The sequence below is a fragment of the Lampetra fluviatilis genome, chromosome 60 (assembly GCF_964198595.1).
Source record: "Lampetra fluviatilis chromosome 60, kcLamFluv1.1, whole genome shotgun sequence".
NCBI lineage: Eukaryota > Metazoa > Chordata > Hyperoartia > Petromyzontiformes > Petromyzontidae > Lampetra > Lampetra fluviatilis.
In genome coordinates, this window is record NC_136334.1 from 8,267,809 (window position 1) to 8,282,152 (window position 14,344).

Below are 14,344 nucleotides of genomic sequence, written 5' to 3' on the forward strand. Positions count from 1 at the left end.
TGTGTGGCCGGCGTTCACGACGGTCCCAACGAGCCGCAGTTTGCTCAGTTAGGGCCCCGCTCGGGGCACCGTCGCCCCCGGCCGCGAACACTCCGGCAGGACCCTCCTGGAAAGAGACTCTCGCGGGACTCGGCCAGGGGCTCTTGCCGGGCGAACGGCGGAAATCGCGACCACGCTAACGACAAACTTCACACCTCGGTGGCATTTCACGATTTTATTAACATCGTGAAAGCACGTCCACAAAGCTGTCTTCTCAGTTTCACAACTCGGCACACGGCCCCCCAATCGAGGGCAACGATATTATACAACTCGTGGTTTTTGCAATTACCACTCTCTTGTCAAACAAGAACAAAATAAATGTGCACATCAATAATTATTCTAAATTTCACCACAGAAGTGCTTTATTTTTATTTTTTTAATCGACTGCCGAGTGTGAATCTTCGTCGCGATCCCGCGCTCGTGAACGTTGCGACCGGACGCTCGATGGCACCGCGTGCGCACGCCCATTCCGCACCGGTGCGCGAGCCGCGTCGATCATTCATCCAACCGCGAGGTACCCGAGGATGCTTCGTACGATAACCCCGCGTCGTACGATACCCGACCCGCGACGATTGTATCATCCCGATTTGTAAAATACCATTCCCGTGATTCTCGTTGAATATTTTATTACTTTTCAGTAAATTTTTTGTAATTTATTTTAAAAAGTACTTCATTTTTTGTAGGACAGTTATTCCATTTGTAAATTAAAGGTCCACTACCAATCCCACAGCTGGAGTAATTGACGGCTTGGGGGTTACATAATAACTTTTAACGCGGCTCTGCCATCCTCTATATATTAAGATGCTCTCAATTCATGAGCGTTTGTACGTGTCGGAGAAACCCCAGGAGTGCAAGGAGGCAACACTGTGTCCCGTACTAACTATTAACTGTTTTTATTTTACCAGGTAAGGCCCCTTACTGAGCTGTGTAGCTCTTTTTCAGAAGCGACCCGGCCACAAATGACAGCTCAACGAAGTGGCTTATAGCATCATCATCATCATCACCACGTGGACATTATAGCAGTAGCCAAATACTCGTAAACGTGCGACGTTGATTCTACATGTGGAGGGAAAAACCGGAGGGACCCGGGGATAAAAATACACGCGACTACGGGGAGAGAGAGACACGCAAACTCCAAATATACAGAAGGTGTCAGGGCCGGGATCGAACCCACGACCTCCTGTATACCAGACGAGGGAGTCAACATCTCGACACGCTGGCGCCCCATTGCCGGGCCTAGGCCCACGAATCAAGTAGCTTCTAGTTGCTGTTAGTAGGTAATTAAATATTTTATAATTGCACCTCGTAAGACGGGAAGCCGCGTGCGTTGCAGAGCGCGATAAGAGGGCCCCCCCCCCCCCGCACGGTGGCGTGAAGGCGGCGCCCTTTACATTTGCAGCAGCGAGTCACGGCCAAAGGCGCGCAAAACGCAAGCAAGTCGAGAGGCGCGATTTGAAGAGTCGCGGCGAAGCCAACCACCGTCACGCCGTGAACGTTAACATCGCGTCGGCGTCGCAGGCGAGCCGAGCCGTTGCATAATTTAAACCGAACGAGTGGCAAACAACGCACCGCCGTGCTCCAGTGTCTCGCAAACAAATCTTTGGAATCGGCGACCGCCCAAAAAAAACACAAAAACAACCACAACAACGGCCACAACGACGACCACAACGACGGCCACAACAAGCTGGCCTCGTGGTCCAGTTGGGGAGCCTCCACGTACGCAGTCACCTCCCGGTGTGACCACTTGAGTGTTGCTCTACAGATGACCGGGCTCTGTTTCCCGATCAGTCGGATCACACGGCGACAGTTGCGGTGGGAGGGGAGGGGGAAGTCTCAACTTTGTTTCCGCAAGTGCCGATAGACGGGAGGTGATGGGCCATCGACATCGTCACCACCATCACCTGCGTCATGCCGGGCCCAGGACGCGGGGCCCAGAACGCTGGGGCCGGCGAGCGGGGCCGCCCCGCCCCGGATCGTCGATGCGCAGGGGGCCGCGTACGGGAAACGGCAAAAAAAAAACCCCGCGAAGAAGAATCGTTTTTCACCAAAATGACTTCCGCGTTCAGCGTCCAGTCCCGAAGCTCCGGCCGGCGCGTGGAGCCGGAGAACGCTGGACGTCGTGCCGATCGGCGAGCAGGGGGTGCGACCCCCCGGCAACGCGTCGGAGGGTTGCACGACGAGAAGAAATTGGCGGACGGACGATTGTGTGACGTTCACGAGGGCACGGAAAAGATGTCCTAGAAAACTGTCAAGTAAACTAAACCATGTTTATTTTACCAGGTAAGGCCCACTACTGAGCTGGAAAGCTCTTTTTCAGAAGCAACCACGCGATAACAAACCAACGGAGTTGGCTTGTTATCGCGTGGAAATGTCTATCAACGGCCAATTACTCTGAGCGCGTGACGTCGATCCTCAATGTGGAGGGGAAAAATCGGAGGACTCGGGAGAGAAATCCACGCGACTGTGGGGAGAGAGACACCGCAGACTCCAAATATACAGCAGGCGGTGGCGGCGTCGTCGTCGGGATCGAACCCACGACCTGCTGCTTACCAGGAGAGGGAGTGAACGAGCGCGGCGGGTAACCATGCCACAAACCGCGCAACGTGCCAGCTGTCCCACACGGTGGGGGTTGCAGCAGCTGAGTGGGCCTTAACCTGGTAAAATAAATACATTGATTGGATCAGAATAGAATAGATCACCAGCGGATTTTAACGGGAGAGCGAATCTTCACTTGGGGACAGATTTGCCATCCGCCACCCAGACCTAGCGCCGTGCAGTCTGGGCTCGGAGCGGCGGCGCAGCGCGTGGCTGGCATTGCAGGGGCTCTCTCCTGGTGTAGTTGCACCCCCTCCACACCAGATCCATAGACTCACACACATCCATAGACTCACACAGAGACCCATAGACTCACACAGAGACCCATAGACTCACACAGAGACCCATAGACTCACACACAGACCCATAGACTCACAGAGACCCACAGACTCACACAGAGACACACTCACACACAGACCGTTAGACTCGCACAGCGATCCTTGAGACTCGCAGAGACCCAGACTCACACAGAGACATATTCACACACAGGCCCTTTAAACTCGCACAGCAAACCTTGAGACTCACACAGAGACCCATAGACTCGCACAGAAACCCGTAAAACTGACAGACCCGTAAACATGCATACAGACCCACACAGAAACCTGTAAACCTGACCCTAAAGACTCACTCAGAGACCCATAGACTCACACAGATTCTCCGAAACTCGCATAGAGAACCACTGAATCAGAGACCCATTGACTCACAGAGAGACCCATACAGAGACCCATCGACTTACATAGAGACCCATAGACTAACAGATACTCAGAGACTCGCATGGAGACCACTGGCACCCCACGCCCCTTCCTAGCCCGGCCCCTGGGCCTCCCTGATGAGTGTATGCTGCTGACGGTATTTCTGATACTACTGCCATCACCATCACCGGCAGCACCACCACCACAACGAACCTCTTTTCTTTCCCACAACCCCATCCCATTCTTACCCCAAACCGCACCACCACCGCCATTGTCATCATCACCCCCAACCACCAACCCCCACCACCATCATCACCCCCACCACCACTATCGTCACCACCACCATCATTGTCATCACCACCACCATCATCGTCATCAACGTCACCATCGTCACCACCACCATCATCGTCATCATGGTCACCACTCCCACCACCCCCAACCCCCACCACCATGATCACCCCCACCACCGCCACCACCATCATCGTCGTCGTCACCACCACCGCCGCCGCACCTCAGTCGTTATCGGCGCCCGGCACGGGCAGGAAGTAGAGCTGGTCGGCGTAGGAGCGGCCGAAGGAGCGCAGGCGGTACACGCCGTACATGAGCACGCGCATCTGGTTGGGCGAGACGCCGCCGAAGGTGACGGCGAGGTCGGAGCAGCAGCCCTCGGCGGGCTCCCCACGCTGCGACGCGCGCTGCATCGCCGCGCTCACCAGCACGTCCACGTGCTGCGAGCTGAACAGCTCCCGCTTCTCCGTGTCCTCCGCGTTGTACACCTGGCGAGCGGAGCGCGGGGGGAGATGGGAGGGAGAGAGATGAGAGGAGGGAGATGAGAGGAGGGAGATGAGAGGAGGGAGGGAGGAGAGGGAGGGAGATGAGAGGAGGGAGATGAGAGGAGGGAGATGAGAGGAGGGAGGAGGAGAGGGAGGGAGATGAGAGGAGGGAGATGAGAGATGTAACAACGGGTGACGACGATAAATATTTCTGATAGAGCTGCTCCCTCCTATGAACGCCAAGAGGGACTTGGTCTCCGAGATTGGCACCGATCGGCGCTTTCCCAGCGCGGCGTCGACGCGGCACGGGAGCTCTTTTCGTTTCGCCCGCCGTTGGTCGAGCCGAGTCCGTAACCGGAACCAAACCGTGGCGCGTTGGCCCCGCAGAAGAAGACGTCCGAATCCGTTTCGGGGCCAAGCAGGGCCACGGGCACGGGGCTACCGACGCGTCGGTCCGTCCGGCCGGGGTCGGACACAGGCAGCCCACGGAGGGTCACCACCGCACGCGGCGCCGCCTCCGCCCGACCTCCGACCCGCGGCCGCCGTCCCCGCGCGGCTCACCTGCACGCCGACGTTGAGCAGGCACGTCGCCAGCTGCTTCTCCGCCGTGGTCTTCCAGAGGAAGCCGCCGCTCTCGGGGCAGCGCTCGCGGTCGTCGAGGGCGGCGCGCAGCCGGCGCAGCGCGCCGCGGCTCAGCACCAGCCCCGCCGCCATCTCGGCGTACTTGAGCTCCCCGGCCGACGCCACCTTGCCGGCGTAGAACGGCTCCTCGGGGTCCCGGAAGCGCTGCTGCCGGTGCACGTAGTACTTGAGGTTCTCCACGATGGCGAACGTGCTGTCCTGCACCAGCAGGAACCAGCCGAAGGGGCGGCGGTCGCCGCCCTCCTCGCCGGCGCCCTCCTCGCCGTCCTCGGCGACGGCGACGTGGGCGTCGTGCGCGTGCCGCAGCGCCCGCGCCGTTTGCGACCACGTGTCCCCGGCGCCCACGGGCACCGAGCTGTAGGCCTTCACCTCCTCGGGGCTGTAGAAGACGGTGCCGTCGCAGTGCCGCGTCCAAGTCTCTCGCGCGGCTGCCCAGTGGCTCAGGGTCTTGGGCTTGGTCATCACCATGCAGAGCACGCGCAGCGCCTCGCTCGCTTCCCGCCGCCGCTGCTCCGGCTGCTGCGGCGGCGGGAGGCCGTCGTGGTGGCGGTGGCCGTGGTCGCGAGACTCGGACGACTCCGACTCGGGCACGTGCGGGTGATCCGCGTGCCGGCGCTCGGCCGGCGTGGGTTTCCTGTGGATGACGTTGCCGACCATCGTGGCCAGCACGCAGCACAGCGCGCCCAGCAGCAGGCCTGCCGGGGCAGGGGGGGGGGGGCACGAGTTCACCGGGGCGGGCGATGGAAAGGTGATGCGGAGGCGAGTGGGTGGGCGAGTGTTGGATGAGTGGGTGAGCGAGTGGGTGGGCGAGTGTTGGATGAGTGGGTGGGTGGGTGAGTGAATGGTTTATTGCGACTCAGTCACGTTTAGACACAAGGCTACGTAACTATCAACTAATTTTATTCTACCAGGTAACGACCTGGCGATCACAAATCATGGCTCAACGGAGTGGCTCATCATGTGTGGAAATTTATAGCAGCCAAATACTCTGATCGCATGTCGATGCTAAATGTGGAGGTAAAAACCGGAGGACCCGCTGAAAAATCCACGAGGGAGACAGAGAGACACGCAAACTCCAAATATACAGCAGCAGGCGTCGCGGTTGGGATCGAACCCACGACATCCTGCAAAGCAGGTGAGGTAGTTAACATCTCGCCAACGCGGGGCCCTGTTGAATTTAACGGACTCGCAGAGACCCATTTTACTTGCAGAGGCTTACAGAAATTTCCATAGAATGGCATTTACGGCCAAGACGCTCTTTTAATTTACATCCTGGCAACAGCCTGACCCATCGTGGGGTGCATGCCCAAGAAAGGTCGGTGAGCATGACTCATCACTACGACGAGGGACGGTGCCCAGCGGTGATCCGTGGGAGGAGGATTTCTTCCACCATCACGGCGATTGAGCGATGAATTCAGCTCACGGTGTGTGGTTCGTACCATCACATCGCTGCGATAGATGCCAACAGATAGGGGAGACCTCCATGCAGTGGCTGGATTTAACCTGTAGTTCATGGCTGGGTCTAACCTGTAGTTCATGGCTGGATTTAACCTGTAGATCGTGGCAGGATTTACCTTTAAAGAAGGATCCGTAATCTCCAAACATGGTGCCGGATTCACAGGTCGATGCTGCTACCTACAGAGTCACACACACAGTCACACACACACACACAGAGTCACACACACACAGTCACACACACACACAGAGTCACACACACACACAGAGTCACACACACAGAGTCACACACACACACACAGTCACACACACACACAGAGTCACACACACACAGTCACACACACACACAGAGTCACACACACACACAGAGTCACACACACAGAGTCACACACACACACAGAGTCACACACACACACAGAGTCACACACACACACAGAGAGTCACACACACACAGAGTCACACACACACACAGAGTCACACACACACACACACAGAGAGTCACACACACACACAGAGAGTCACACACACACACAGAGAGTCACACACACACACAGAGTCACACACACACACAGAGTCACACACACACACAGAGTCACACACACACAGAGTTACACACACACACACACACAGAGTCACACACACACACAGTCACACACACACAGAGTCACACACACACACACACAGAGTCACACACACACACACACAGAGTCACACACACACACAGAGAGTCACACACACACACAGAGTCACACACACACACAGAGTCACACACACACAGAGTCACACACACACACAGAGAGTTACACACACACAGAGTCACACACACACACACACAACAACAACAACCGCCATTCGCCACTAAGTGGCGGTGACGTCACCACGACGCTTGTGCCAGGCCATGTGCACCCTGAGGCCACGTGAAGTGTCGAACGCCCGCTGGCAGGAGGTCACGGGGCAGACCCAGGTGCCACGGGTCGACTGACCGAGATGACCGAGATGACTGGCTGATGCACCACCTGTGCCCCCTACTGTGCCAACTTGCTGTGCTTTAGCCACCCGGCGCTCCGCTCGTTGTTGTGAGCGTCGCTCCTCCGCCCTCCGTTGTTGTTGGAGGGCGACTGCCTCCAACTGCCCAGTAGCGTCCTTCACGAGCCTCCTCCACTGAGGCCGATCTTGACACCGCTGGTACCAGTCATCGGCAAGTCCACTCAGCTCCACGTCCTCCTGTACCACATCACTCCATCTCTTCTCTAGCCCGTGCCGCGCCCGTTTAGCCCCCTCGATCCGGCCGAACAAAAGCTGTTTAGGCATGCGGTGGCTGGGCATGCGGGCTACATGACCCAGCCAACGCAGCCTTGCCTGCCGGAGGAGCTCACTGATGGGACTTTGCCCAGATCTTTCAAGGACTTGTGAGCTCCTCACACAATCCAGCCTGGTTAAACCCAGGATGGATCGTAGGCAGGCCAGCCTAAATGTTTCCAACCGGCGAAGATGCTCCACTAGGGGGGTCCACGTTTCGCAAGCGTAGAGAAGGGAGGGAATGACCGTGGCCGAGAAGACCTGAAGCTTCGTGCGGAGCGACAGACCAGGTAGCTTCCACACAGCGTTACGCAACCGATGAAAAGATATTGCCGCTCGACTGATTCGGAGTGAGACCTCTGCTGATAAACTGGAGCCGGTCATAAGCACACTGCCCAGGTATGGGAAACTCTCCACTCTCTCCACAACTGCCCCATCACCGATTGAGAGTTGTGGGGGTGGAGTGCCCGATGGTACAAAATACCCAGGCAGGTGCTTAGTTTTGGTGGGGCTGATGGTAAGGCCCCACCTCTTAGTGGCACACACACACACAGAGTCACACACACACAGAGAGTCACACACACACACACACACAGAGTCACACACACACACAGAGTCACACACACACAGAGTCACACACACACACAGTCACACACACACAGAGAGTCACACACACACAGTCACACACACACACAGAGTCACACACACACACAGTCACACACACACAGTCACACACACACACAGAGTCACACACAGAGTCACACACACACACAGTCACACACACACAGAGAGTCACACACACACACAGAGTCACACACACACACAGAGTCACACACACACAGAGTCACACACAACAACAACAACCGCCATTCGCCACTAAGTGGCGGTGACGTCACCACGACGCTTGTGCCAGGCCATGTGCACCCTGAGGCCACGTGAAGTGTCGAACGCCCGCTGGCAGGAGGTCACGGGGCAGACCCAGGTGCCACGGGTCGACTGACCGAGATGACCGAGATGACTGGCTGATCCACCACCTGTGCCCCCTACTGTGCCAACTTGCTGTGCTTTAGCCACCCGGCGCTCCGCTCGTTGTTGTGAGCGTCGCTCCTCCGCCCTCCGTTGTTGTTGGAGGGCGACTGCCTCCAACTGCCCAGTAGCGTCCTTCACGAGCCTCCTCCACTGAGGCCGATCTTGACACCGCTGGTACCAGTCATCGGCAAGTCCACTCAGCTCCACGTCCTCCTGTACCACATCACTCCATCTCTTCTCTAGCCCGTGCCGCGCCCGTTTAGCCCCCTCGATCCGGCCGAACAGAAGCTGTTTAGGCATGCGGTGGCTGGGCATGCGGGCTACATGACCCAGCCAACGCAGCCTTGCCTGCCGGAGGAGCTCACTGATGGGACTTTGCCCAGATCTTTCAAGGACTTGTGAGCTCCTCACACAATCCAGCCTGGTTAAACCCAGGATGGATCGTAGGAAGGCCAGCCTAAATGTTTCCAACCGGCGAAGATGCTCCACTAGGGGGGTCCACGTTTCGCAAGCGTAGAGAAGGGAGGGAATGACCGTGGCCGAGAAGACCTGAAGCTTCGTGCGGAGCGACAGACCAGGTAGCTTCCACACAGCGTTACGCAACCGATGAAAAGATATTGCCGCTCGACTGATTCGGAGTGAGACCTCTGCTGATAAACTGGAGCCGGTCATGAGCACACTGCCCAGGTATGGGAAACTCTCTACTCTCTCCACAACTGCCCCATCACCGATTGGGAGTTGTGGGGGTGGAGTGCCCGATGGTACAAAATACCCAGGCAGGTGCTTAGTTTTGGTGGGGCTGATGGTAAGGCCCCACCTCTTAGTGGCACACTCCAGTCTCAGCAGCAGCGTCTCCAACTCCTCTTCTGAATGAGCAGAATGGAGTCACACACACACACACAGAGTCACACACACACGCACACAGAGTCACTCGTGGTGACGATGCTGGGCCTGCTAGCGGAGGCCTGTATGTACTGTATGTATAGTATGTTGGACTTTGGGAATCTCATTTGCCAGTAAAAATATGATAATTGTTTTTTTACCCTTCTATCTGGCAACAAAACTGACAGATAGAAGGGTAAAAAACCAATTATCATATGTTGGACTTCTTTCGCACCGTACGTAGCCAGCCGTGCTGATGAGAGGTGCGGAGGAAGAACAACAACAAACTGGCAGGCGCACACACACAGGCAGGGCCCGTCAGTGGAGGCCTCCCTGGACAAGATACGAGGCAGCCGATACATCCCGAACAGCGGCGGCAGCACCACCACCACCTCCACCACCACCACCTCCACCACCTCCACCACCACCACCTCCACCACCACCACCTCCACCACCACCACCACCTCCACCACCACCACCTCCACCACCTCCACCACCTCCACCACCACCACCACGCACAACGCGGGGGGCGCTTTCACCTCGCCTCGAATCTCAGCGGCGCCTCGAGCGCAGGCCGCAGTTGGGACTCGTCGAGAATTGAGGGGGGAGTGAGGGTGAGGGGAGAGAGCGAGAGCGAGGATGAGGTGAGGGTGATAGCAGAGCGAGGGTGAGGTGAGGGCGAGGGGGAGAGCGAGGATGAGGTGAGGGTGAGGTGACGGCGAGGGGGAGAGCGAGGATGAGGTGAGGGTGAGAGCAGAGCGAGGGTGAGGGGAGAGCGAGGGTGAGGGGAGAGCGAGGTGAGGGCGAGGATGAGGTGAGGGTGAGGTGAGAGCGAAGATGAGGTGGAGGTGAGGGTGAGAGTGAGGGGAGAGCGAGGATGAGGTGAGGGTGAGAGCGAGGTGAGAGGGAGGATGAGGTGGAAGTGAGGGTGAGAGCGAGGGGAGAGGGAGGATGAGAGAGCGAAGATGAGGTGGAGGTGAGGATGAGGTGAGGGGAGAGCGTGGGTGAGGATGAGGTGAGGGTGAGGGGAGAGCGAGGATGAGGTGGACGTGAGGGTGAGGATGAGGTGAGGGTGAGAGCGAGGGTCACTCACCGCTCGTCTGCCACGTTGTCACTTCCGGGTTGTGGCGGCGTGACGTCACCGCGGAGTGCGCCCGAGTTATATATTTATTATTAAACACATAAACACAGCCGTCTATTTTTACAATTCTACACAAATAAAACGATGAAACGTAAATTTATTGTTTATTTGTTTGTCATCAACACGTTTTAAATTCGACGGCCAATACTGAAGAAGGGATCTGCGAGCGAGATCGTGGCGTTAAGAGGGAGACCCGGCGAGGTGGTGGTATCCGCGGCTCGTTGGTCTAGGGGTATGATTCTCGCTTCGGGTGCGAGAGGTCCCGGGTTCAAATCCCGGACGAGCCCAGAGTATGAATTTTTTTCAAAAACATTTATTCCATATGAAATTCCACATCGGTTAAGATGTTTCCATTTAATTGGTTTAATAAATATGCTAAAAATCCTATTTTTCTTTACACTTTTGAGCCCCAATTATTCTTTTCCCGATGTTTTTTTTAAAATATCAGTTGACGTTTGAAAATAAAATTGGAAATTTACTTGATTGGAATATACACACTCTTAGTTTTTTTCCGGTAAAGTCACGTAGGTAAAAATAAAAATAAATAATAAAAATAATATAAATAGTAATATAAATAAAATAATAAATCACGACGTTTCGGAGGCAACACAAGTCTCCGTCATCAGGTGGGACCGTCACAGCTAGATTTACTGTATCAAGTGAGGCAAAATGCAAGAGACAAGCTCTTAATTACAAGTTAGGGGGGAGGGGGGAGGGGCTTATCTGAACGTGGTAGCCAGGGAATGGAACGGTGGGGGGGAAGCTAAAAGGGAACAATTGGTGTACATCGACTCGGGGTTGTGGCCGGTGTTAGCTGATAACCAAAATACAAGAAAGCAACACTGGTAAACGCTGGGGATGTCAACACTCGGTAAAGTAGAATAGTACCTGTCAAATAAGACGGTACAAATATGTGTAGTTAAATCTTTTTTGCATGGTTAATAACATCTTTCCAATGATTACTAAGTGTGTACCCATCATCACGGTTGAAGTTATGTCTGTGTTTGTATATCTCGATGGCTTCGTGCACAAACCTTTGATGGTAGCCAGAAGGTTTGCAGAGCACCTTGGTTTCGGAAAAGACAATATCATGAGAGCCCATAGCGTTGTAGCAATGGTCGGCAACGGCGGAAGACTCAATTTTGCCGTGTTTCAGATCTGACTTGTGCTCGCGGACACGATCGGAGACATGACGTTTCGTTTCCCCAATGTAAGAATCACCACAGATGCAACTCAATGTATAGACTCCAGGGAATTGACGGTCCCACCTGATGACGGAGACTTGTGTTGCCTCCGAAACGTCGTGATTTATTATTTTATTTATATAATATTTATTTTTTATTTATTTATTTCCTACGTGACTTTACCGAAAAAACCTAAGAATGTGAATCCTTGCAGTCACGAAAGCTTCAAATCTAGAATGGAATATACACGGCAATCACCAAACCCTCCCTCCTGCGAGAACCTGGCAGGAATTCCCGACACCGCTGCTGCAGCAGGCGAACCCAACGTGGCGACCAGGTGTGACACCACCAGCCATTGGGGCTCCGCAAGCCTCTCCTCCTCAGCGCGTGTCTGGTAACTCCAAATATACAGGCGGCATGCAAGGTTTGGATCGAACCCACGACCTCCTGCACACCAGGCGAGGCAGTTAATATATCTCGCCAAGGTGGTGAGATGAGCGAGAACTAATCCTTGCCAGGACCTCTCCTGGACCTGCCAGGACCTCTCCTGGACCTGCCAGGACCTCTCCTGGACCTGCCAGGACCTCTCCTGGACCTGCCAGGACCTCTCCTGGACCTGCCAGGACCTCTCCTGGACCTGCCAGGACCTCTCCTGGCAAGGATTAGTTCCCGCTCATCTCACCACCTTGGCGAGATATATTAACTGCCTCGCCTGGTGTACAGGTCGTGGGTTCGATCCAAACCCTGCATGCCGCCTGTATATTTGGAGTTTGCGTGTTCTTCCCGTGGATTTTCTCCGGGGCCTCCGGTTTTGCCCTCCCCATTAATAAACACGCGTTTAGAGTATTTGGCTGCTACACATTTTCACGCGATGATGATACTCCATTTGGTTGAGCTATCACTTGCGATGACCAGGTCGCTTCTGACAAAGAGCTAAACATCTCAGTTGGGGCCTTATCTGGTAAAATATAAAAATGGTTTCATCATTTTCGTATGAGATGCTCCGATCATCGTCGTTGTTGCAATCGGCGGTCTTGAAATGGGGGGCCCACTCACCAAGACATCTTGCCAATCACGCGGTGCCAGGGATGTGGTGCAGGTGGCTGAAATTGTGTGTCATCGATAGTCATCTCTGTCTACGTTGATGCACGCACAAGGACCAGTCCGAGTATGAATCTGCAAAGTCCCAACATTTATTGAAAAGGAGACAACAATGGTACATGAAGTTCACATTTCTGTAAACTTATCCAACGATCGGATTCTCCAGCATTATTAAGACGCTCTGGGAAGTAAAAATAAGATGCGTCCCTCAACTCGTGCCCACTGCCGATCAAGTTCCACCAACCTAATGTCGCGCACAAAGATCCCCGTGTAGCCTTCACAGACTGTTGGGGCAAGTGCTGTTAGCGAGCACCTATTTAGGACGGAACGGTACACGCGGGTGTAGGTGGCCAGCACCACGCCCGACCGCCTTTGTCTCCCCAGTGGCGATGTGTACACACCACACCAGGTACTCATTTGAGGCCGAGTAGATCTAGGGGAAGCCCACGACCGGTTCAGATAATCATCACCGGTGTTGGCCGTGAACGGGAATCGTAATCGGGTCGCCGGGTTCGTAGCGCACCGCGCTAACCGCTACACTACCGCTCCCCACCGAGACACACGCACCTACAGGATTGTAGGATACACCCCAAACTTGAGCTCTAAATTACAGGGGGGGGGGGGCGTCCTTATGACCAGGAGAAAACGGTACTGGATTTAAACCGGCCTCAAATTACACCACTCTTTGGCTTCACGACAATTCTTTGACACAAAAGGGAGTGCAAAAAATGTTGAGCTTTTGCCAAAAATGTAACCTTGAACTTTTGCCACGTGTTTAATTAACAATCCCATCCACCACCCCCAGTGGATATGCACGTAGGTGTGTGTCTGTGTGTGCACGCGTATAAGCACGGGCAATATTTAATTTGCCACGATCAATCGACTGCTGGAACGAATAGTTAGAGCCAAACCATCCCCGCCACGATGTCAAGCCCCTCGGGATTGCAAATGATCACCCAAGCTCCTGCGCACGAGCAGATGTCGCCGCTCCGACGTCTCTGCGATGGACGTTCCCCCTCCATCGAGTCTCCACCGCTTGTCGCCGTCGTCCCCCGACTGAGCCCGCCCACCCAGGTTTTTCGTTTTTTACAGATTGTACCATCGGCGGTCACGGCATCACAAGCCTAAGGATCCCATTCGGTGCAACCCCCCCCCCCCCCCCTTCGCGTTCAGAGGATGGCCCAGGAAAGTGGACACCCCGGAGCTCCATCTCGAGACGATCTCCTCTGCGAAATCTAAAGTGGTCCAGCAGCAGAAATCCTCCATCAACTCCCTTCACCACTTCCTCGCTGGACAACCCTCGCGACCTACACGGCACGAGCATTGGGAGGACCTTCATCCAGCAGTGGATCAATAAAAACCCGATCACTCTCCCATTGTTTTTGCTCCGCGACATCGACCGCCAAAGGGTTCACGAACATTCACATTTCCCCCAAAACCACGCGCGAAGACGACACCAAGCGAGGGCCAACAACAGAACGAGACGGTGGGAGGGAGGGGTCACCACCGGCT

General features: G+C 55.2%; 1 protein-coding gene and 1 non-coding gene across 3 annotated transcripts; one reads left to right on the forward strand and one right to left on the reverse strand.

The window, feature by feature from the left end:
* Window positions 1–3,793: 3,793 nt before the first annotated feature.
* On the reverse strand, window positions 3,794–10,527 carry LOC144951003 (C1GALT1-specific chaperone 1-like). Of its 2 annotated transcripts, none has more exons than XM_078881224.1 (4): window positions 10,500–10,527; window positions 6,316–6,376; window positions 4,661–5,436; window positions 3,794–4,102 (listed from the first exon to the last, which is right to left on the reverse strand). In XM_078881224.1, the coding sequence occupies exons 2-4, from the start codon at window positions 6,344–6,346 to the stop codon at window positions 3,839–3,841; spliced, it is 1,071 nt and encodes a 356-aa protein (XP_078737350.1). In that variant the 5' UTR covers window positions 6,347–6,376; window positions 10,500–10,527; the 3' UTR covers window positions 3,794–3,838. The 2 variants fall into 2 exon arrangements, with proteins under 2 accessions (XP_078737350.1, XP_078737351.1); XM_078881225.1 differs by lacking the exon at window positions 10,500–10,527 and adding an exon at window positions 9,946–10,143.
* A 235-nt stretch (window positions 10,528–10,762) lies between these two features.
* Window positions 10,763–10,834, forward strand: TRNAP-CGG (transfer RNA proline (anticodon CGG)). Its single transcript has one exon. It is a non-coding gene; the product is annotated as a tRNA-Pro (tRNA).
* Window positions 10,835–14,344: the final 3,510 nt, after the last annotated feature.